The sequence below is a fragment of the Lepidochelys kempii genome, chromosome 2, assembly GCF_965140285.1.
Source record: "Lepidochelys kempii isolate rLepKem1 chromosome 2, rLepKem1.hap1, whole genome shotgun sequence".
Taxonomy (NCBI): domain Eukaryota; kingdom Metazoa; phylum Chordata; order Testudines; family Cheloniidae; genus Lepidochelys; species Lepidochelys kempii.
In genome coordinates, this window is record NC_136381.1 from 163,383,118 (window position 1) to 163,408,983 (window position 25,866).

Below are 25,866 nucleotides of genomic sequence, written 5' to 3' on the forward strand. Positions count from 1 at the left end.
TAGCGTAGCTGAAGTCGATGTACTTAGATCTACTTACCGCGGTGTCTTCACTGCAGTATGTCGACAGCTGACGCTCTCCCGTCAACTCCACTTACGTTTCTCCTTCTGGTGGAGTATTGGAGTCGACGGGAGAGCGCTCACCAGTTGATTTATCATGTCTATACTTGATATGATAAATTGACCCCTGCTGGATCGATCACTGCCCGCTGATCAAGTGGGTAGTGTAGAAAAGCCCTTAGTCTTGTCATTGTAATAAAGTAAAATCCTGCATACATGTAGGCTGCGTAATTTCTTTTTCCCCAATAACAAGTATGGGAAAGATCAGGCAGGTTGACTCAGGTGCACCACTTTGTCCTTACAGAACACTGCATGGGGGTGTGATGGGTTCCCCCTGGGGTGCCACCTGGAACTGGGGTACAACTGAGACCCCTGACTCACCAGCTGGGCTCCCTTTCACACTGTACAGATGTGACAAGCTACAAAGCCTTCCGGCCTGCACTTTCACCAGAATACATATAGGTAGGGGCATACCCAGCTGCAGTTGCGTGTAGGCTCTCTGACCAGCCCCTGCATAGGAATGCTACTCCCAGCTCCTCAGGCACACACCCCCTCTGGAGTATAAACCCAAAATTATACCGTCTTGTGCTGCACATGGAACTGTACAGTGTAAGCTCATAAAATTCACCCCTCAACTCAGTCTGGAGAGGAATTTGCCCCTGAGTTATGATTTGCACACACTTCAGTCCAAATAACTGTTTTAGATAAAGCAAAAACAAGTTTATGAACTACAAAAGATAGGTAGATTTTAAGTTATAGCAAACAAATGAAAGCAGATTACCTAACAAATAAACAAAAACACAAACTAAACTTAATATACTAAATAGATTGGATATGAATAGCAGATTCTCAGCCTAAGAGATAATACAAGTAGGCTGCAGATTCTTAAGGGGCAAGCTGCACTTGCTTTACAGTTTGGAATCCCCAGATGTTTTATTTACAAGCCAAAAATGCCTTTATCGTGGGTCCAGCACTTCCCCCAGTTCAGACTTTTTCCTCAGGTGTTTCCAGGAGTCTTCTTGTGTGTGGGGTGAAGAACCCCAGATGGTGTCACTTCCTGCCTTATATATAGATTTTGCATATGGTGGTAACCCTTTGTTCTCAAAGCTTGGTTCCCAGATCGGTCTGTGGAAAAATACTGACATCTCAAGATGGAGTCTAGAGACATGTGGTCTTGTCACATGTCCTTGTAGAGTCATAGCAGCTATTAATTGGAGGTTGTCTTAGCATTCTCAGGTGGGAAATAAGATTCTCCTAAGGCCTACTGTTTTTTTCCTAATGGCTCATTGCACTGAATAGGCTGTTCCCCACCCACTATCAAGACTGAAAGCATCAATATTCATGACTTCAGATACAAAAATGATACATGCATACAAACAGGATAATCATCTTCAGCAAATCATAACTTTTCCAATGACATCTCACATGACTTATCTTGCATAAAATACATTATAATTTGTCATAATAATATCATCATAATATGAAGAATATGGGATTCAGTGACACAGGGGAATCGGCCATATCTGCCTGAAGCTCACTTATTCTTCTGGCCTAAGTGATTGCCACAAGGAAGACAGTCTTCACCATGAGGTGGTGCAAGAAGCATTCTGAGAGAGGCTCAAATGGAGGTTCCATGAGCCTCAGAAGGATTAAATTGAGTTTCCAGGCAGGCATTCTCTTTCCTGTGGCTAAATATATAATATCCCTTTAAGAACTTTAATACCACTGGGTGAGAAAAGAATGAACATGACTGCACACAGAAAACTGAAATCACTGTGAGACAGTCCTTCTACCACTAGTTTTCCTGCTCTGTGTCATGGACCTGCAGGGAGCAGTCTCTGTAGTAGTCAACCAGCCAACAACTACACTGTCAGGTACAATGACTTTGAGTCTGGATGGAGTATCTGGCCATGGTTCTGTGACATCAGGTCCAAGTGGTCTGGGGAACTGGACTGGGGGGTGAATGGGCATGTGTATTCCAGATGCCAACAGCAAAAAGGCCCATCTCATGGTCACAACTGTGGCCAAGTCCTTGTGATTATGTCAAAGGGGACCATCACTGCCTGTAAGACTTTTCTGACACACATTTGATCTTCTTTAATTCTGTCTCTTAATTCTACTAATTAATGAATTAATAAGGGAGTCATAATTTCCCAATGTGGGAAAAGGTATCTGGCAAACAACACTGGCAGTTTGCCACACAGAGTTGCAGTGAGGCAGATGAATAAACTTTGCACTCAAAAAGGTTCAGCTTTTGGGGTGTTTGTCCTGGGTGTGCCTTTCATCAATTTTGACTTTTCCTGCACTGATGCAAGAACCAATAACCTTGGGTTGAGTGGAAGGGGGTAAAAGTGCTTCAGGCTTTTCAGAAGCACCTGATAATGTTTCTCCACACTTTTAAATATGGGCTGATTGGTATCTGGGATTTGCCAGCACCTCTTGGCTGGTTCAGATAAGCCATCATTGATGAGGAGAATGATTGTGGCTGGGGCTCATGCAGTGAATGTCAAAGAGTGTATGGAATTTCTCTTATCTGACCATGGTTTCAATATCTAGGCTATCTCTGCAACGCAAGCTAGCAGATCCTGAAAGGCTTTAAAATAGTCATCCGCCAGGGCGGGTGCTGGTGCAACTGTTTTTTCTCAAGCAATGATGACAATTCTTTTGGCAGAAAACTACTGTTCTTCTGCAATCCCCAGCTCTTGGGTGCTGACATCGGGTTCTGGTGTTGGTGGCCTGGGTAGTGATGCCACTGGGAAGCCTGATTTCCTCCTCTTCCTGGACACACAGGAGCAGAATTTGATACAAAAAACCTGAGGTGATAAGCAACAGTAGAGCCAGTATTGCCAAGGCAGCATGTTTTACGGGTACTGACCCAGTTGTGGCTGGTCATCCCAATGCCACTCATGCTGCCTGTGTGGTGGCGCAAGAGGGATCTATAATAACAACTCTACAGTTGCTCTTCCAAGGTAGAGGAGAGGCATCCTTGCTCAACACTGAAGGCATAATCCCATAATGATGGAAAAGAGTAAGATTCTCTGAATGGCAGTGCACTGGAGTGTGGTTCCAGCGCTGGGTGCCATCCTCAAGGGGATGTCAGCGGTTCCACAAGGGCATAACTTGGTCCCATAGTCATCCCCACAGTCAATGTTAGTGTCTTCATTGGTCAATGTCAGTTTACCATGCACTGCTCCTGCCTTAGCAGAGGATTTATACACCCTGTCCTTGGAAGACTGATACGTCTTTTCCTTATGGGATAATGTTGCCTGATGCTTGGAGCCATGTTTGGTCTCTGCTTGGTTCTGAATTTCAGTCTCACCCTTGTTTTGAGGTGCTGGTGTCTGCCCCCATGATGCCATTGTAAGTGCCGTGTCAACTAGACAGCACTCGAGGTGTTGGTGGCAATACTGGGGAAGTTGTCACTAACGTTAGTGTAGTGGTAACCAGTGCCAAGGCAGTGTCAACGTAGACAGTGCAGATTTTGATAATATTGTATTTCCTGCTTTCCTTTCATTGCTGGACTCCTGAGCAGAGCCATCCCATCCATAGGGCAGACTTGGGCAACTGCCTCGGGCCCCACGCTTGGGGGGCCCCACGCTTCAGGGGGATGCGGGGGGGGAGCAGGGCGGCCCAGAGGACTAGCAGGGGGCCTGGTGCCGGCAGCAGGGGTTGGGCCTGCGTCCTGCACTCACCGGCCAAGACATTTATTTCTTTTTCTTGTCTGCAGCCCCCTTGGGCTCAGGCTTGTTCTCTGCGGTGGCAGCAGCAGCGAGCGACCCGGCCCCAGTCCGTTCAGCTCCACTCTGCCAGCTCCCAGCGTGGCCTGCTGCCACAGGGTCCTAGCACCCCCCCCCCCAACCTCTAGTGCCAGGGCAGGCTGACTATGACCCTACCCTTCCACCTTGGATGGACCCTTCCCATTTCCGGTGGGACTCTCCATCAGCACAGGGAACCCCCTTGTCCCTAGCACAGGCGAGTGCCAGCCAGTAGTTTCCATCAGCCCTCACCTGTCACCCAGCACTGGTGTCCCCCCAGTGCCCGACACCTCCCCCTTGCACTGCCCTTTCTCCCCATCCCCCAGCACTGGGTGGGGTCCTCCAATGCCACCTCCAGGCCAAGGTGAGACTTATCACCCCCCTGCCTCAGGGTCCTCCTTGCCTTTCAGCTCTCCAGCCTTTGGTTCCTCTTCCCCGCAGTACCATGACCAGGAGTCCCACAACTCTGCTCTCTCCACCACCCACCAGGATTGGGGTCCCTCAATCCATCTGCTTTTCTGCCTCCCCTCCCCCTCCCAGCCCCCAGAGAAAACAGATCTTAGAGCCCCATCTCCATGCTGGAGGGTCCTGGTGTCCCCCAGCACCAGGGCACATATAGGAACTCCAAGAGCCACCTAGTTCCCAAGAAATGGGCTCTCAGGGTTGCAAATGTATAATTACATTTAAAAAAAGTCCACTGAGGGTAGCGAGACCATATGCACCTGGGAAATGAGTTTGCTGCAAGGAAGTCCAGGAAGGTGGATTTCAGAATGTAAACGGCGCAACACTGATCATGATTGGTGAGTTTTTTTAATTATATGAACTTCATTATAATTATAAAAAAGAGCTACAATATAACAACATTGTAATTATACAGCTGGGCACTAACAATATTTAACTTGCAGCCAGCCGCTGCTCTTGAAGTTCACAGTAACCAGATTTCACCTGAATAAAAAATGTTAAGGAGGGCCCCACATAGGCTGATTTGCCCTGGGCCCTGCACCTCCCTAGGGATGGCCCTGCCCCTGGGTATGGTGTCTGCTCATGGAAGAACTCACTGATGATGACCCTTTGGGTTGTTCTTTTGTTAGTGGTCATCTCTTCTGGGTCTGAAGTAATGCCCGTCAATTGCTTGAGTAGATGTAGCTTCAGTCATGTGTTTGTAGACTAGCAAATCCTCAAGGAGAAGAATTTGCACACCAAACATCTTTCAGGAATGTGGCTCTTCCCAAGACAGAACAGACAGTGATTATGCCAGGTAGGGGAGAGAAAGTATAAAATCTGAAGATTTGGAGTCTGCCCTGGGAACAGTGGTTGGCATAAAGTGTCTCGCCCCACCTCACTGTAGAGGGGGAGTACCTACAAGGGCTGGGAGTCACCAGTAACTTTTCTTCTTCGTGTATGTGTGTGAAAATAAAGCTGTCTTCACAAAGTGGCTTGAAAAAAAAGATATTAAAGTCTCTAAGTGTGTAGCAGGTTGGAGACTCACTGACTTCGATCTCAGTGCCATGGGAAGTAAAAGGAAACTCAGGGAGGGTTGAAGCTGCTCTATTCTTCATGTCCTCATGTGGGAGCACAAGACATCACAGGGCACATGCACAGCTACTGAAAAAAAACCATCTCATGTGCATCAGCATACTGCGCACCCACAATGGGATTCACACGGACACCTAATTCTAAGAAGTTTCTTTCCAAATAAAATTATTCTGGTCTGCATAAGCATATCTGTCCTGCTGTGCTAATAATCGGTATGCAGTCTGGTAATAAATAAATCACAGTCTGGTAATTTCTAGCTAGAGGGATTGTTCCAGCACTAGCCGTGGAGCAACAATCTCCATTAGTCATGCTTTGCTATATGTAATCCATAACACAAAGAGCCTCTTTTAAATACTTAATTAACTAAACAAACATTCTCCCAAGAGCTATTAATACTGTAATCAATGCAAGATTTTTAAATATAAACACACTGAATGGTAACCTTTTAATACAATATACCAGTTCATTGTCTTGGACTGCTAATTCATTTTGAAGATTTTAGGAGTTGGCTCTTTACATTACTAGCCCTATTAGTTTGATATTTTATCAAGGCCAATAACCAGGATCTGTCTCCCATTTTTTTCTGAAACAATACATTAACTGCAAATTAGTCAACTCCTCCAGATCAAGAACTTTTTTTAATTAAAAAACAAAACAAAAAACAAACAACACTTCTTTAACTGGAATTGACTTAAAAGTCACCCCATTAACTCACATCATTCCAGCTCGTAAATGGAACAGAGCCATCATCAACAGAGCCTTTAAATCAAGTATTCACTCTTTTGCTGCTGGCTAATAAAGGATCACTTCTGTCCACATTTTCCATCATTGAAAGAGAGAGTAATCAGACCCATGGAAAGAAAATGAACCCTTCATTATTACAAAGAATGCAGGTATTATAACCTACATTTGAACAAATCAAGCATGCAATATGATTGGTTAATGAAGATTACAATGTATTTATATACTATAGGCTGGACCTGGATGTTCTGGATACGTTTAGCCTAAATTCTATGGCATTCTATGGCAAGCTTGTGTGATCCAATATTGAACTGTAAGGCAAGATGGAAATCATGCGGCAAAGTGCAGTACATTTTTGCAAGAAACGTGCACGTAAAAGGGTCTCTGTTATGTTTTACAGGAAGAATTTTTTAAGACATAAACCATTGAAAAAAATCCCTCCTGAGCATGGCCAGTGGCTATCTACTAAATTGTTAGCAGCCTAATGAAGCCCAGATCCGTATATCACATCACTAGGGGGCGGGAGATGTGCACATTTTTCTTAGCTGGCTTGACTGCTGTGATTATTTAATTATTTTTGTTTTAAAATCTGGGAAAGAAGTAAAGGGTGACTGTAGAAAACTACATATAGTCTCACAACTTTAGGGTCTCTCCACCATTTCTTCTGCAATTCACAAGTTTCATATAATTCTGACTAGAGTGTAATTTTACAATCTGCAACAAGTAAGGGGCAGTGTAATGTTGCACCTTCCCAGGAGGGGACAAAGAATCACAGTTCTCTACCCAGCCTTGCTCTATGGGCAAAGCAATCTGTACTACTGGTCTATACTTATAGCAGCTTACTTCCCCCTGTACGTTGGCTCAGCTGTGCTGGCCAGTGCATCCAGGGATCTACTTAAGTCCTGCCCTTGCCCATCTACTCATTGAGAACCTTCAGGGAGGTGGAGAATAGTACTTGCCCGGAGACTGCTCTCCTCCCAGTGCTGTAACACCCAGCATGGGTAAGTCTGTTCAGGGGAGTAAGCAGGTATATGACAGCAGGTTACAATCCTCTCCCCTATATTTTAGTAAAAAAAATGAACATGCACAAAGTGTGTTTCCTTGCATAGATACAGATGTGCACCTGTCCTGTTAACTGAGACTTCCTGAGCGAAACACATCCCCAGCCAAACAGCAGCACCCACAAAACAGTGCACTCAGCCCTCCTCTGCTTGTTCTCCTCCATAGAGTTTAAATGTCAAAATATCATTGGAATGATTTCAATGCTTACATTATTAATCACTGGCTATTTATTTAAATAAAAACAGATTATTATATGGAAAACAGAATTCAAATTGAAACACCCTCCAGTCAGGAAATGGAAAATATATTCTCATCCTCTCATTAACCCAAGCTCATTGCAAATACTGTGTATATAGTCTGATATACATTTAATAGCCTAGATAGTAACTAACATGTTCCATATACGCTATGTAGGCCTGCTAATGCGACTAGGAGCACTTTAACACTTTCATTTCTTAATCTTTTTCTGCTTGAATTCATTAGTCTCTTTTAATATTTGTATTACAGAAGCAACAAGAAGTCCCAGTAAGGATCGTTGCCCCAGTGTGTGGAACAGTATACAAAGATGAAATAAATGACAAGCTCTTCCTCAAAGACCTTGCAATATAATGCTCTGATTCTGCAATTGGATCCGTGGGGGCAGACCCTGTGCAAGTACCTACATAATATATTCAGAGGTAAAGTTAAACTTCGAAGAAAGCCAAACAAATTGAAGTGTGGCAATGGACACTTAAGACTCCCCAAGAACTTTAGCTCTAAGCTGTAGTGACATCATGCAATGGCTATACAATTATGATTGGTGCATAATGGTGCCTGTAGCTTCTGATTAGATTAAACTGATTTTAAAAATACTTCAGACTTTTTTGTTCTTGTTGTTCATAGTACCATGAGGTATAAGAAACTTTTTTCCTCCTCTTCCACTTGCCATGATCAGGGCATCTTGCTCAAATAAACTGGTTAGTCTCTAAGGTGCCATTAGTACTCCTTTTCTTTTTCCGAATACAGACTAACACAGCTGCTACTCTGAATTCCTCCATGAGGTACTTCAGTTTTGGGGATCACTAGTGATATCACAACTATTCCAGATGTGTGTCAGAGCACCATGTTTGAAAGTGGCGGGATAGAGAGAGGTAAATCTGTTGTTTCTCCAACATTTGACAGTAGTGAATGGTTTGGGGTATTAACAGTTTATATCCTACAAAACCACACCCTACTGGCATGGTGCATTGTGTGTGTAAGAAGAAAAGGAGTACTTGTGGCACCTTAGAGACTAACCAATTTATTTGAGCATGAGCTTTCGTGAGCTACAGCTCACTTCATCAGATGTTTACCGTGGAAACTGCAGCAGACTTTATATACACACAGAAATCATGAAACAATACCTCCTCCCACCCCACTGTCCTGCTGGTAATAGCTTATCTAAAGTGATCAACAGGTGGGCCATTTCCAGCACAAATCCAGGTTTTCTCACCCTCCACCCCCCCACACAAATTCACTCTCCTGCTGGTGCTAGCCCATCCAAAGTGACAACTCTTTACATAATCAAGTCGGGCTATTTCCTGCATAGATCAAGGTTTTCTCACATCCCCCCCACCCCCATACACACACAAACTCACTCTCCTGCTGGTAATAGCTCATCTAAACTGACCATTCTCCAGGTTTAAATCCAAGTTAAACCAGAACATCTGGGGGGGGGGGGTAGGAAAAAGCAAGAGGAAACAGGCTACCTTGCATAATGACTTAGCCACTCCCAGTCTCTATTTAAGCCTAAATTAATAGTATCCAATTTGCAAATGAATTCCAATTCAGCAGTTTCTCGCTGGAGTCTGGATTTGAAGTTTTTTTGTTTTAAGATAGCGACCTTCATGTCTGTGATTGCGTGACCAGAGAGATTGAAGTGTTCTCCGACTGGTTTATGAATGTTATAATTCTTGACATCTGATTTGTGTCCATTTATTCTTTTACGTAGAGACTGTCCAGTTTGACCAATGTACATGGCAGAGGGGCATTGCTGACACATGATGGCATAGATCACATTGGTGGATGTGCAGGTGAACGAGCCTCTGATAGTGTGGCTGATGTTATTAGGCCCTGTGATGGTGTCCCCTGAATAGATATGTGGGCACAATTGGCAACGGGCTTTGTTGCAAGGATAAGTTCCTGGGTTAGTGGTTCTGTTGTGTGGTATGTGGTTGTTGGTGAGTATTTGCTTCAGGTTGCGGGGCTGTCTGTAGGCAAGGACTGGCCTGTCTCCCAAGACTTGTGAGAGTGTTGGGTCATCCTTTAGGATAGGTTGTAGATCCTTAATAATGCGTTGGAGGGGTTTTAGTTGGGGGCTGAAGGTGACGGCTAGTGGCGTTCTGTTATTTTCTTTGTTAGGCCTGTCCTGTAGTAGGTAACTTCTGGGAACTCTTCTGGCTCTATCAATCTGTTTCTTTACTTCTGCAGGTGGGTATTGTAGTTGTAAGAAAGCTTGACAGAGATCTTGTAGGTGTTTGTCTCTGTCTGAGGGGTTGGAGCAAATGCGGTTGTATCGCAGAGCTTGGCTGTAGACGATGGATCGTGTGGTGTGGTCAGGGTGAAAGCTGGAGGCATGCAGGTAGGAATAGCGGTCAGTAGGTTTACGGTATAGGGTGGTGTTTATGTGGCCATTGTTTATTAGCACTGTAGTGTCCAGGAAGTGGATCTCTTGTGTGGACTGGACCAGGCTGAGGTTGGTGGTGGGATGGAAATTGTTGAAATCATGGTGGAATTCCTCAAGGGCTTCTTTTCCATGGGTCCAGATGATGAAGATGTCATCAATATAGCGCAAGTAGAGTAGGGGCTTTAGGGGACGAGAGCTGAGGAAGCGTTGTTCTAAATCAGCCATAAAAATGTTGGCATACTGTGGGGCCATGCGGGTACCCATAGCAGTGCCGCTGATCTGAAGGTATACATTGTCCCCAAATGTGAAATAGTTATGGGTAAGGACAAAGTCACAAAGTTCAGCCACCAGGTTAGCCGTGACATTATCGGGGATAGTGTTCTTGACGGCTTGTAGTCCATCTTTGTGTGGAATGTTGGTGTAGAGGGCTTCTACATCCATAGTAGCCAGGATGGTGTTATCAGGAAGATCACCGATGGATTGAAGTTTCCTCAGGAAGTCAGTGGTGTCTCGAAGGTAGCTGGGAGTGCTGGTAGCGTAGGGCCTGAGGAGGGAGTCTACATAGCCAGACAAGCACACTCTTTACTCCATGCAAATTCTCTCTCACGAATCAGTCTTGCTATACACCAAACTCAAAGATTATAGCAAAAAACAAACAAACAAAAAACCCCACAACAACAACAGGGGGAGAAATATTCTCTCACACAGTGCCAGTCCCACCCTTGCCCCACACTCCTACTAGCTGGTATCAGCACACTGTGTTCAAAACTCGTTCCGTTCAGAATGGCTTTAAAGACCCCAGAGACTTCTTTTCAGGACCACTTATGCTTTGCTTAGTAGTTAAGGATGTGCATTTTTCATGGTTCAATTCCTCATTTTTCACAGAGTCTGCATAGCCCAAAGTGTCACATTTCATGGGAATTTCACAAAGCATAAAATTACACAAAAACTGCATATTAATTTTCATGTAGGCAGAAAGCAAATCGAAGCCCTCCAGACACAGTCAGCTTTAAAAACAAGGGAAATCCATAATTTTATGGTGTTATTGCTGAATTCCATGTAGACCTTCAGAATCCTATATCCTCCTCATCAGTAGTCATAACATGAAAGGGCATTTCATATTGTGCACAGAGGAAGGAACAGCTCAGTTTATTTGTAGACTTGTAAATTACTATATGGAGGTTAAACTTATGAACTCAAATTTGTTTCAATGCCAATTCCCATCCCAGACTGCAAAGAGACATACTCTGTACAATCTGTATTAGGATAAACTGACTCTCTTTGCAGATGTATCATAGATCAGAATCATATCCAGGGATGAGGAAGGGAAGGATCATTTTACAGCCTAAAAGACACTTCAGATTATATTTTTTGTAGGAAACAGTCATGGAATGTGTTAATAAATCAATTTTAATAAAAATGTAATTTAAAAATGTTCAGATGGGAACTGTGGAAAGGAAATGTTTGTTATAAGCATAGAGGGAAAGGAAAGAGGATGCTTTCTGCCTTTAAAATTGTATGTTTTCAATGTCAAACTCTTTTGTACAAATAAACAAATTCAGCTAGTCTTAAAGAGACATTCCCAGAGGTGCCAGAGGGGCTCAGCTACTGAACCAAGACAGCCCACTGTACATCTCAGTAAGCACACCGATGGTATAATATACCCTGTTTTTAGCAAAGTAGAGTATCATATTCAAGTGTTTCTTTCAAAACCAATGGGCTGATGTACCTGGGTGTTTACCCAATGCATATTAGCCAATCTCACAGGCACACAAGACATAATGGTAACAGGTCAACTGCAGTCATACTGTTTTAGTACTTTTAAATCAGAACAGAAATGTTTTGAAGCCCTTCTTAGGATAGCAGTAGTAGGTATTGACCTATCACCACATCTGTCTGTCTGTCTGTCTCTCCTGACGACTATTAAGTGATCTTAGAATGATATGGACTAAGATGTCACCCATGGCAGGTGTCCAAGTATGTGAAACATCTTTTCCAGAGAGAGATCTTCTATGTTAAATCCAAGAGAAAGTAATTCACTTGCAGCAGAATACTTTTATTAGATTGTATCTTTCATGCTGAAGATTACACTGAGATACTCATTCACTGTTATGATGTACAAAAGATCCTGTGTAGGTGGTTTCATATGATGGCTACTTGGCAGCCTTTTATAAAATGAATGAGTGGTACTCTAGTATAGTTTCCAGCTATACAGAGTCTACAACACTGAAATCATTGACATTCTTGTTAGCAGGCTCAGGAGACGGACCAAAAATGGAATGCACCAAGAGAACGAACTGTCAACTCGCTCTTGGTGGTGATCTACTGAGATGGTCAAGCTTTAAGAATATCGCTGAGGGGGTTTTTTTTGAGCAGCTAATAAAGGCCCAGGCCCATGCTGTGTTTGTTCTGTGACTAGCAGGGGATTTTATATGCTTTTTAAAAAACCCAAAAAATAAAGAACTACTCATTATAGATTACTTGAATGCTTAGGGAAAAAAATCAGTCAACTTTGAAATTATGCACATAATAGAATAATGAATGTTGGGGAGGGTCACAGAGTGGGGGCTGCAAGTTTTGATGTCAGGCCATGGAAAATGAGAGATGAAGGTAAGCTTCTGCCCACTAATGTGCTGAATTCTCCTGGTATGCTATTTACTTGGGGGTATTCAGCGTACCATTCTAAAAGACGCTTGGTAGTTTCCAGTATCCAGGTTTCATTTACAATGAATGGGGAAATAACAGAATGAGATTCATGCTACATGATATTTAACTCTATTTTCACTAATAAACCTGAAATGTGACTATTCGCTTTTATGTTGTGACACCAGTTCAGTCACAACTGGTCACTCAGTGAGACATATCAAGCTGTGATCTAGCATTCTTTATGGTGTAATTTATTTATTCATCACACTTACACAAAGTAAGCATCATATGTGCAGCTAACGCCATTTGTTTCAATCCACCACTGTAATTAGAGAAAGCTTCTCTGTAAAAAAGCAAACATTGCACACAGCACTTGGCTTGTAGCAGAAATACTCTCAGCTAGTGACAGCTAAAGTTTGGGCTCTGCCAACAAGAGAATTTTAATCAACTGTTTCCATTGTCTATTAAAACTTCAGCCCTCACTTTTTCCTTCCTCTAACCTCACCTCAACACCTTCAGGCACGGCATGTCCAGTGATAGATATTAACCAGATGCTGTTCTACAACAGATCCATGGCTCTCAGTTGTTTCAGGAATCTGATTTCCCAGAATGTACAAGAATAGACGTTTGTTCTAAAGCTGGTGCTCAGGTGACATCACATGCCTCTTGTTTTATAAATAGGCATAACTTCTGGGGGCATTAGTACAGGTTCTGTTATTAAACTGATTGGCTGCTACCATAGGTATCCACAGACCATCAGATGTTTGAGTATCTACATGAAATTCTGACTGATGGAATTGTTTCTGAACTCATTCGGAAGTAGCAGACATTATATAACAAATGGCAAATCAGATTATTTGATTATTGTATTCAAATTCATTACCAATTGTGAAATCTTTTTTCTGCCATTACACCTAATCATAATGTAATTGGCCTTACATATTTTGTTCTATTTGTCTTTGATAAGATAGATAATATTATTAAACTATTTTGTTCAAGTTTGCAAAAATAAAGATATTAAAATTGAGTTAATACAGTAGCAGGCATAGCCTGAATCCAAAGCAGGAAAGATTTATCATTTAATAATAAATAACTTCTCACATTTACAATATGCTTTTTATCCAAAAGTCTCAATGCAGTTTACAAAGGTTACGCTCATTCTACCTATTACAAAACTGAAGCACAGAAAAGTTCATTGACATCGTGCCTATGGTCTCACATGAAATGAAAGAGAATGAAAAATCCAAACTGGAGCTCTAAAATCAGATTTAGTTCCATTTTAACATGAGTGCTTGACTAGCACAATCTTTGGGGGATGCAATATAACAACTTTTTGCCTAAATAATATAGGTATGAATTGGGGTCCAGAATTTGACTCATTGTGTTACTTTTTCCATAAGGGATGTTATTATATTTTTGGGTTTCCTGCAGTTATTTCTCATTTATTTTCAGTGCTACTGGTAAATGTCATATGACAACATGATTTAAAATTCATGAAAGGCCTTGTAAAATTAGTAGGGTAAATATAATAACCAATTACAAAGTCTTACTGCATGCTTATTTTATTTGGTATAAAGCCAAAAAGGCATCATGGAAGCATGAAAAGCATTGCACACAATGTATCTCATCCACACAAGACCAAATAAATCCCCAAGTTCACAGGACAGAAGAATACAACATGTTAATAGAGGATTGAAGTGCCACATTGGCTATGTTTATCAAACTGTTCACTCAGGTTTAATCCTATTAACCAACATATCACCTTCCCTCACGGTATTTTAGTTCGTTATCCTATGTCCGTCACAACAACCTAGTGCTTGATCCCTAGCCCACTAAAGTCAACAAGAAGACTCTCATTTACTTTGGTGAGCTTTGGATCAGGCCCTATCACAGTGAATTCTGCTACAGCCCAACTCCTCTGTCCAAATGACTGTACTGGGTATAGGAAATTGGAGCATCAGAAATGATACATCTTTAGTTTTAGATGACACGATTAGTACTTTTTTGACCTTACATGTGTAACGAGCTGGATTATATTCTAGAATGTTCTCTTTGGGTTACGTAGAGCACCGAAATAACAAGGTCATGCCTCATGCACTCACAGGCAATCTTACATCTCTGTTCCTGACTAGAAAATGTTCATTGCAAGTTTCTTTTCATGTGTATTATTGTTGACAGTCAAGTTGAGAGTAACACTCGATTTATAACTCAAGCGAACTGCTGTGAAAATACTCTTAGTGAGTTAAATTAGCTACTGCATTAAATGCCTGCAAACTCCATATTGTCTAAAAATGCAAGTTTACTTAGTAGGTTATATTCAGTTTTAAAAACAAACTTTTAAACAAATTCTCCGACTGTAAGGATCCCAGGGCAGAATTTCACTTAAGGTTATTATGGGGATATTGACTGAAGGTCCCACTTTTCTTGTCACATTAGTCTTTTGATCTACAGGGATATATATTTTAACTAGGCCTGGTCTCCCATTTAAGTCCCTATTTTATGCCTACATAACTTGGTGCCACAGCCTACGTAACTTGAACTTTAGCAACTAGGTAATGATTTGAAACCAAAATTAGGCAGTTAGGGATACACACCCCGGCCCCACTCCAGGCACCCGGACCTCAGCCCCACTGCCAGAGCCTTGCCGCAACCCCGCTCTCAGCCCTGACTCCCCACCATGGCTCTGGCCCTGCTCCTGGCACCTGGCCACAACTCTACTGCTGGCCCAGGCTCCTGGCCCCACTCCCAACCCCGGTGCCTGGTTCCCCACTACAGCTCCCAAGGGGGCGCGGAACAGGTAAGGGGAGGGTGCAAACAAAAAAAAGTTAGGGTCCACTGATCTTTGCTGTACAAAAAGAGAATTTATCCATGAAGAAATGCAAAGAATCCCCCAAATTAAAGGGTAATGCACAATTAAAGCCTTACCAACTCTGGACATTTTTCTTCCACTTTTTCTCCATTTTCATCTTCTCTTTTAATATTCTGATAACACCCACCTCAATATTGTCTTTCTAACTAGACCTACAGATATAGAGATACACATCCAAAGAGAGAGACTGCAGTTTGATGGATCAGCAAAATAAAAAAAATAAATAAAATCCTTGCAACACTGAGATTTGCTCAGCTACCCCCAGGAAATTCAAATACCATACAACCACAGCTATTTCTATAAGGTACAAAGTATATTTTCAAAGTTTTAAACTAACCCTATTAACTGCAAATCCCCCACCAAAACCACCAGACTTGCACCGCTTCTGCCGTCCTCCATCCACATTCCATTTGAATCAACATATTGTTAGGATGTAGCTGGAAAACTCAACAATAGAACAGATGCTCTAGGATATTCAGTAAAAAAGAACAGAAAATCTTCCTTTTTGGATTATTTTTCAGCTATGTCTAACAAAGACCCTTTTCCTGCTCAGTGTTTACATCAGTGACCTATTCTTGAGTATATTGCATATCTATGGTATTTACCACACTGATGGCATTATTCCTGTGGAGTCCATTGAAGCTTTCCATTGACTTTCCATTGCTTTTCCAAGCTTTTCCAAGCTTTTCCAAAGCTTTTCCAAGCTTTCCATTGACAGTGGGCTTTGAATCAGGCCCGTGTTGATTAAAAGTGACTCTGTTTCTGAACACGTCTGTTTCCAGTTAGTATAAAGGAACGTTATTTGAGTAACTTTAGGCCCAGTGGTTATTAACTGAGAATGAATAACCACTGCAGCTAAATAACCATCAGATGAAAAGTAAACAAAGAGAAAAGGCACTAGCTACTATTGTTTCAGGATGTTCTGGAGACAAAGCAGTGTTTAGTGCTCCACAGCATGGATCTTTGGAGGAGGATAACAAAAGAAAACCCATTTGCAAAGGTATTCATATACAATGCTCCTTTGTTGGGCACCAACCAATAGATAAAAGTGTCCCACCCTTTAGCAACGTAACAGTTTTACAAAAACTGTCCTTGGTTCATCTGTATTCTACGCAACAGACACACTTTTATCTGCTACTCATTTACTAAATATAGAAAATGAAACTCTTTCGACTACTCATTCTTCTGGCAGCACCTTCTGCTTTGAAACTCAGTAGATTATTCTAAACTGCCCAGAAAAGCAAACTCACAAACAGGAAGCTTTGGAGTGAAACAATAAATAAATCTTAAAAAAACCCCAAAAAACCAAAGTTTGTCCCCATGAAATTAGTTCCAGAAAGCAAAGACTGGCATTAAACAACCTAATGATGTTAACGTGATTGTTGGACTTCCACTGGCTTCTGGAAAATTAAGTCCTGACATGGATGCTGGCATCCAATTCCATAGAAATCTCTCTGCCTAAACACCTCTTAAACTCTTCCACCAAAAATAACTAAGTTAATGTTGGATACTTATGCACTAGAAAGTCAGGAAATGTCCTGATTAGGGTTGGAGTTAATAGCAACACTACAATAAAAGAAGAAGAATAGTGCCTTCAGTTAAGGCTACAGTGGAATTGAGTTGGGATAAGAAACTTGGGCCAAATCATATCCTTTTTGCAGTTTAGGCTGACCACTCCCCAGAAAGAGGGTAAATCCCACTGCAAAGGGTATTAGGAGGCTGGTACACCCCTGCTTGCATGTTGGAAGCATTCAGTGACACATGCTACCTCATTATATTGTTGTATTGCCATCACTTAACATGTTGTTCAAAGCCCATGGCACTGTCTCAGCTTCTCGAATTCCTATTCTGATGCATTTTAAATCCCTATATTCAACCAGAACTCTACAGTTGTACATTTTAAAACATCATATTAGATTTATATTACATACATGGTTATCATGAAAACCCTTAAACCATTTCCTACAGTCATCCAAAAATAATAAATCAGAAAAAATATTATTCCCACATGACGTATACTTAATGTTTCTTCTCAACAGCCTCCTCATATTTTTGGATAGGGTTGGATACACTGTACTTGCAAGCCTATCTTTATCTCACTGCACATACAGAAAGCACATACTGGTTCCTGGAACTGAAAACAGCTGACAAAGTCTTGACATAATAATGGACTTCAAGCAGCCTGAAAGTCAGTCAGGACTTAAATTCAATTTCTAAAGAAAACACAGATATAGGAAAATGCTAAAACATGTCTGTTTTTTTTTTCTTTACTACATTTATAGAGGTAGGGATATATACCCAGAGAGAGAGAGAGAGAGAGAGAGAGACTGCAGTTTGATCCACCAGCAAAACATTAAAATGTCCAAAAATAAACTCTACTTTCAGATGTGCCTTATATGGTTCATAGCCCTATAAATACTTAATAACCAAGATTTTCATCCACACTTGCATACAGTGGTATTTTATTTAGTTAGTTTTTTTAACCTGTCTAGATGGTCACCTGTTGATAATAAGGCAACAGGGTTGCATACCAGTTTTCTTGGTTCAACCACTGAAAAGCAAGCTTCATATGCACATGCTGTGAACATCAATATTACGGGTCTGATCCAAACAAAGCCCACCTAAATCAATGGAAAAACTTTCATTTACTTCATTTTGCTTTGAATCAGGCCTATAACACATACAGTTTTCCCACATGAAAGTATAGAATTTGACCATTTTAACCCTCCTAAATCTGATGGCATTCGGATGTCCTTCTGGGAATACATAAATACATTATTTAGTTATTTTTGAAAAGCAGATGATGTGCATGGATGTGTTACTGCCACTCATTCAACCTGTGATGTCAAATGACATTCCAAGAAGGTGGAGGTACAGATAGCATGCTGTGAACTCGCAAAGATGAGGCCACATCATACAGACAATGCAAAATGCAAGCATTAGAAAGCTGACTTGCCTAATATTAATAGATTATTACTCTGAAACCTTAGCACTATTGTATGCAATTACTATGCTCAAGTAAGGAAGACTCACTGTAATCCTAGAGGGAAATCCACGTTTCTCACTAATTTATTTGGCAAATTTTCTTGGATATTTCCTATATCCGAAACGTTTACTCTCCGTAAAATCTCTAGAGATAGAGAGCCAGATTGTCAGCTAGTGTTTATTAGTGAAGCTCCATGCCAGTGGATGGTGCTCCACCAATGAACACCACCTGAGGATCAGATTTTTTTTCCCCACTGTATTTGTTTTCTTATTTTCTTTTCTATTTTTTCCTTAGTGTAGTTCTGGCTAATTGCTTCTGCATAACTTTTCCTCAGAGCTGTAAAGACAGGATCTTATTTAGTGTTCATGTATTATTTTTCTGTGAGCTTGCCTTGCTTCGCTGTGTATTATCTCAGAGCCTTCACAATAACATGTATAGTTATTATACCATTACTGTTGCAGAAACAGGCAGTTTGTTTTTAACACACTGTTGTCTGTATTGGTCCTGTCTTTGAGTCTCTTATTTAAAAGGATACTTTCAACTCAAATGTACTATTTTAAATAATGTAGATCTAGAATACCTAGCTCTTAAGCCAGCTTTCTGTCTATTTATGTATTTAATTTGTATTTGGCTCCTCAGTGTGTGGTTTGTTTTTCTGTTGAGGGTTTTATGAAAGGTAAATGAACCAGGCTGATAACTGTAAAGACTCTTATAAACAGCACCATGGAAGTATTTAAATGGAGCATCTGGCTAACATGCATTCTTCTTGAGTCTCCCTGTTTACCAAGAGGGGCTGCTGGTGCTGAAACCATCAGGGTTGTACAGGTCCTCTCATATGAACACTCTCCCACCTACCCCAGCCCTGAGAAGGAGGCAAGGAGAAGCTGCTATTGGCTGGAACCCTTGTTTGGTGGCTAAAGAGGATCAAAGACAAGCTGGAGTAACTGCCACTGCTTGCAACCTGGGCTTTCTTGTTAAATGAAAACCACTGCTGCTTCTGAGATAGGGCGATTTTTAAACTGATGCTGTGAATGATATGGTTCTCTCCCCCACATACAGAGCTAAGAAGCCTTTCAAACTCAATAGGCCAAATTTTCAAAAACATCCTATAAAATTGTGTCTGCAGTTGCAGAAGTCTTTTAATAGGGCTTAGTAACATAGTCATAGGGATTGACAAAGGGAAGAGAGAAGAGAATGTGCCTAGTCATGTTTAAATTTTCCAGTTCTCCCAGTCAGTGATATGTCCATTTCACCTTTAACACGGCCTGATCATAGAGTCATAGAAATGTAGGGAGAGAAGGGACCTTGAGAAGTCATCAAGTCCAGAGCCCTCTGCCGAGGAAGAACCAAGTAAGCCTAGACCATTCCTGACAGGTGTTTGTCCAAAAAAACGCCAGTGATGGTGATTCCACAACCTCTCTTGGAAGCCTAGTCCAGAGCTTTTTCCTAATATTGAACCTAATCTCCCTTGCTGCAGATTAAGCCCATTATGTCTTGTTCTATCTTCGGGGGCATGGAGAAAAACTCATCACCATCCTTTACATCTCTTTACATATTTCAAGATTGTTAACAGGTCCACCCTCAATCTTCTTTTCTCAAGACTAATCGTGCCCAGTTTTTTTAACCTTTCCTGACAGGTCAGGGTTTCTAAACCTTTTATCATTTTTGTTGCTCTCCTCTGGACTCTCTTCAATTTGTGCACATCTTTTCTAAAGTGTGGCACCCAGAACTGGACGCTGGACTCCAGCTGAGGCCTTAGCAGTGCTGACCAGCCTGGGATGATTACCTCCCATACTGTTAATACACCCGGAACGATAGTAGTCATTTTCACGACTGTATCACATTGTTGACTCATATTTAACTTGCAATCCACTGTAACCCCCAGATCTTTTTCAGCAGTACTACTGCCCACCCAGTTATTCCCCATTTTGTTGTTGTACATTTGATTTTTCCTTCCTGTGGAAAGCACTTTGCACTTGTCTTTATTGAATTTCATCTTGTTAAAATTGGTGTCATCTGCAAATTATATAAGCATTCTCTCTGCTCCATTATCCAAGTCATTAAAGAAATTATTGAATAGTACCAGATCCACAACAGACCCCTATGAGATTCCCACTAGATACGCCCTCCCAGTTTGACAGGAAACCATTGTTAACTACTATTTGAGTATGGTCTTTCTGCCAGTTGTACACTCTCTTTATAGTAAATTCATCTAGACCATATTTCTCTAGTTTGCTTAGGAGACTGTCATGATGGACTGATGATGTATTTGCATGGAATCTATTCCACTGCTCTAAAAGTAACTCTCTTCCACAACATATAAAAACTCACTCACTGGGAGACCCAACTAATTATGAACAGCTAACCACTGCAAATTATTCAAACATGTTTGAATCCTTGATGTAGTAGGTTGAAGCAGATTTGTCAGTGAGATTCACTGCAGGAAACACAGCTTCTGCGTTCACTTACTGTACCTCTTAAGATGTAGTTCTGATAGTTCTGGTCTGCCTCAGCTCCCACTTTTATCAAGCAAGTCAGGCCTTCAGCCACAACAAACTCATGAACCAAATCCTTGTCATCCTGCCAAAGAAGACAAAGGGAGAGAAAACAGAGATACTACGTTACAAATCTCAAAGACAAGGAAACATTTTTTGTCACAGTAATATGAACTAAAATATATGGGCTGTGGTTTTTACTTTCTATTCAAATGAAATGATATGAGCATACTCTTTTTCTATAAGTCAGAACTGGACCAAGAATTCTTCCATCAACCAAGCCACGTTTATACCGGATGTCAGGTTGACTACACTATGGCATTCAGGGTGTGAATTTTTTCACAGCCCAGAGCAACGTAGCTTGGTCAATCTATTTTTAGGTGTAGACGAGGCCTTTTCATGATATGTCTACACTGCAATTAAACACCCACAGCTGACCCATGTCAGCTGACTTGGGCTGCAGGGTTGTAAAATTAAAGCGTAGACGTCGGGGCTCGGTCTGGAGCCCAAACTCTGGGACCCTCCCCCCTCTTGGATTGCAATTTTACAGCCTGATAGCCCAAGCCCCACAAGCCCAAGCAAGCCACGCAAGCCCCTGGACATGACCATCCAAGGGTGTTCAACTGCAGTGTAGACAAACCCTAAGAAGCTGTGGCAATATCAGCAAGTATAGACCACTTCAGTCTCTTGGCATTATTTCAACCTAAGTATTTAAAATATGGATATTTACTACACTGTAATATTTACTTTTATCATAGTATTTGTGATATTAATTAAACTTTAAGTGAGAAAATACAATGGTAAATTTAATGACCAAGGGTAGTTAATTCCCCCTACGTTCTTATGGAAAAGTCTCATAAAATTTCATGCAAAATGATTTTATGTTTACTATAGGGGTATTTTTAATAACCATCCTTTGGAATTTACTAGACAAGTACATCTCTTTTATGAAATTTTCTACAGTACAAACTGAGTCAGGATTGCAGGATTTGACCCAAAGTTTTCAGTTGGTTGGTTGATTTTTTTACATAGGAATATAATGTAGAGAAATGAGGAAGCGACAGCATCCAGAAGAACTGTATGCACGAGGGTTAGATTTTTCCCCCTTAAAGTTTATATCCATTTCTAAGACTAATAGCACAGAAAGTTTTTCTCTTAAATAGTAGGAACTGAATAAAATCTATTCAAAATTGTAAAATTTTACATAATGCAAAAATCAGTGTCAAATACAGTGGCTGCCATTAAAAAGTCAACATTTACAGTTACCTCAGAGTAGGACTACATGACCTTAATATTTAAGTTCCTGGCACTTAAAAAGTCCTTCTACCCTGCAAGGAAGAATCTTTTCTCAAGGAAATCATCAGAATTCACTTTGCCGGGCAAGTATAATTTCAAATGACATGATTTTGCACACTTGATATTATTAGTTTCATATTCACCTTTAATATATAGTGATAAGATGACTAGGGAAAACTAGTAATTTCAGCATCACCGGTTTGTTTTGTTAACCATTAATTATTATGGCAACAGTACTACTTGTTGATTTCGGGAGCAATATCCATAATTGTGAGAATAATTAACTACATCTGTCATTCTGGTTAATAAAATACCACTCCTGGACTTTGGTTAACAATTTACCATTAGTTAAATTTGCTTGTGGTGATTTATGCAAGTCATTTCTTGGACCACCAGTCTCTTATGCAGCACAATCTGATGATTACAGTACTTCAGCTGCTGAAGAGAAGAGGGCAGTACAGGTATTTAGCACACGCATGCCAACAGAATAGAGAGAAACATTTACATAAAAGAAAAGGAAGCCATTTAAAAACATGCTTAAACTTACACAAAGCTGCTGGACAGTTAATTAAGCAGCCATTGATCGGGTGACTAAATCAATTAACCAGATAAGCATTAATAAATTTAAAATATTACTGGATCTAGCTGCTTTGTGAATACAAATACTAATGTTGCCTGTGGATTACCAATACATCTAATGATTTGGTTTTACATAAACCTGTACATGTTTTCACAAAGAAATTGATGTCAATGGAGTGACATTGCACTCCATATGCTTTATGAAAATATGCTTATGAATGTGAATATAATGTAACTGGAATATGCTTTACGCAAAAGGTCTCTTGTAGGGTATCATTACAAAGCTTAAAATCTACTGAATGTGTTCATCCTATTTGTATGCATGTATCATTCTTGTATCTGAAGCTAGAAATATGAAGTATAACTCTGAGGTCCTATTGTAATTATGCAAAGTGTGGGCCATTAATGGTGGTTTAGAATCCTGATGGCTCCCACTGACTAGGACAATTGGCTGTAAATGGTTTATTTACCTGAAAGCCTTCCTGTGTACTTGTGGGCCAGCCCGTGGGTAATGAAGAATGACCATGTCACCTGATAATGAAATCCATCTTAAATCTGGTACTTTTCCATTTAGAAGGAGGGGTGGGGACCCAGAGAGACAAAAGATTCCCACCTTGTGCTAAAGCTATAAAAGGGGATGGAACAGAATAAAAGGGGCAGCCAGTCATGAGAAAGCCCATGCTAACCACCTAAAATATCTACTGGAACTAACAAGGACTGTACCAGGGGAAAGGATTGGGCTCAGACCAGGAAGGAGTCTAGTCTGTGAAAGAAGCTTATTGGAACATCTCTGAGACTGAGATATTACCTGTAATCAGTTTCTTAATGTATTAGGCTTAGACTTGCATGTTTTTGCTTTATTTTGCTTGGTGACATACTTTGTTCTGTCTGTTATTACTTGAAACCACTTAAATCCTACTTCTGATACTTAATAAAATCACCTTGGTTTATTAGTGAACCCAGAGTAAGTGACTAATACCTAGGGGAACAAACAGCTGTGCAAATCTCTCTGTCAGTGTTATAGAGGGCAGACAATTTATGAGTTTACCTGTATAAGCTTTAGACAGAGTAAAACAGATTTTTTCGAGATTTGGATCCCACTGGGAGCTGGGTTTCTGGGTGCTGGAGTCAGGTAACCTGGAGAGCTGTTTTCACTTAAAGTCTGCAGCTTTGGGGGCATGGCCTGGTTCTGTGTTGCAGCAGGCTAGCTTGTCTGGCTCAACAAGATAGGGTTCTGGAAGTCCAGGTTGGCAGGGAAAATGGGCTCAGAGATAATTTCAGCACATCAGGTGACAGTCCCAAGGGGATCCCTGTGACTGGACCTGTCACAAATGGTAACTGCCATCTTTCAAATACTGTAGCGCTAAAGGGAATAGGTCCAGACTCCACAATTATAATAAATACACAGGACCCTCGCTAGAACGCGGGATTTGGGATCCATGCACGGTACCGCGTTAACGCAGAGACCACGTTATAGCGGGGACTGCGTTAAAATGAATTCTAATTAAAGTAATTAAATTTGGGAGCCATGGCCGTGACTGCATTATATGCGAATTCGCGCTATATAGTTCTAGTGAGGGTCCGGTGTACATAGATTTGTTGGAGATTATTTCTTATTTGTCATAGAATTGATGGCACTCACTGAGTTAGAAAACTGCAAAGTCACCTAAAGAATAAAGTGTTTGTCTTTTATGTTGACAATACACTTATTAGGCTCTGAATTTTATACATTTGCTAGAGTTAAATAATTTTAATAATTTGTTGGAACATGTATATTTTCAAGCCATAAAGCATTCTGAGGGAAATTTATGCAATGGCAAATCTTGAGTCAGCTGAAAATGGTGGGGAAGGATTTGATTATTGAGTAATACAGGAAGAGGTGAAAGATGTCAACCAAAATATTTTACCCCCAGCTAAGAATTATTTATCCTATTGAAAAGCATAAAAAGGAGAAGCCAACTCAAGTCAAGCTCATCCTTTAGTTCCCTCCATAAACCCATGGTAAATAAATAAAACAGATTAGGATATATGCATTAGACTTTGGTTTAGAACTCCACTTTTCTATAGATTTATATTTTTTCTTAAACATTAATGAAACACTGGTAAATATATTGTTTTAAGAGTCACAATCCCTAGAAACCATCATATGGAGTCCTCAATTTAAACTATTAAATTGTAAGTGCAAATAGCAGATACGATGAAGGGGACATAAACTTGCTCTATTTTTTTTAAACTATTTTCTTGATGTTCAAAGTTTTATAATGTGATTCTACCTTTGTGTTCAGCTCCATGGTAATGATTGTATCAATAATATAGAAAGGGATCAGACAAAAAGCGGGACCACAGAGTACACACAGAAGTCTGTTTGGTAATATTGCATATATTTATTATAGTGTGACTCCCCTTGTTGAATAAAACAGGCTAGATTTTGGCTGAGATGCACACATACAGGCTTGTCATCAGCTCCACTGGAGTCAATGGAATTAAGACAATTTTCACCAGCTGAGGATCTGGCTCTGACACTTTGGGCCAGATCACAGCCCATGGTAAACACACTTTGTGTCTCTCCAAAAGCACAAAAGGGAATTAAAGCTGCCCTACCTGGGCAACTGAGGATTTTCTGGTGTGGGGGAATCCTTGGCTGACACAGAGTCAATATAGCAGGCCCTATATCACCTACTGCAAGGCCCCTGACATAGAGGGGATGTCCAGGTATGCTGGGAGGCCTGTGGCCAAAGCATGCTGAGCTCTGGCAATCCTTGGCTAGTGAAATGCCCTTGGAATCTATTACAAGTTGGCACAACTAAGAGGATTGAGCTCTTCAATTCTAAGTCAATCTATCTCACGCTAATTTGTGTAAAACCTGTTGTCAAAATTTGCATTTTAAGGTAAAGTTCCAAAACTAACATTTTGCAGCAGCCGTTACACTGTAAAAATACCCTGTCATAATCCATACATTTTTCAGTTGACTGAAAAAATGATACAAGACAAAATGCATTCTACACCTAAATACATATCTAGTCGGCTAAGTAAAAGTGGCTCAAATATCAGAAGTGCTCATGTAGTAGCATTAACTGTAGGCACCAAAGTTTAAAAATTCTGGTCTGTGTGTATTAATTTTTGTGTAATACCAATCTCACAAATAGCCAAATGTGCCAGTCTGTACAGAACAATTACAGAACAACTATACAGATGGTAAG

The 25,866-nt window shown here is 40.8% G+C and overlaps 1 protein-coding gene across 6 annotated transcripts in view; it reads right to left on the reverse strand.

Moving 5' to 3' along the window:
• FHOD3 (formin homology 2 domain containing 3) overlaps positions 1-25,866 on the reverse strand; it is a 627,020-nt gene that overhangs the window by 282,102 nt on the left and 319,052 nt on the right. For all 6 annotated transcript variants that reach the window (XM_073332694.1, XM_073332693.1, XM_073332692.1 and 3 more), the window contains exon 5: positions 20,771-20,876. In XM_073332694.1, the coding sequence (XP_073188795.1) occupies positions 20,771-20,876 (106 nt within the window). The remainder of the gene's footprint in view (positions 1-20,770; positions 20,877-25,866) is intronic.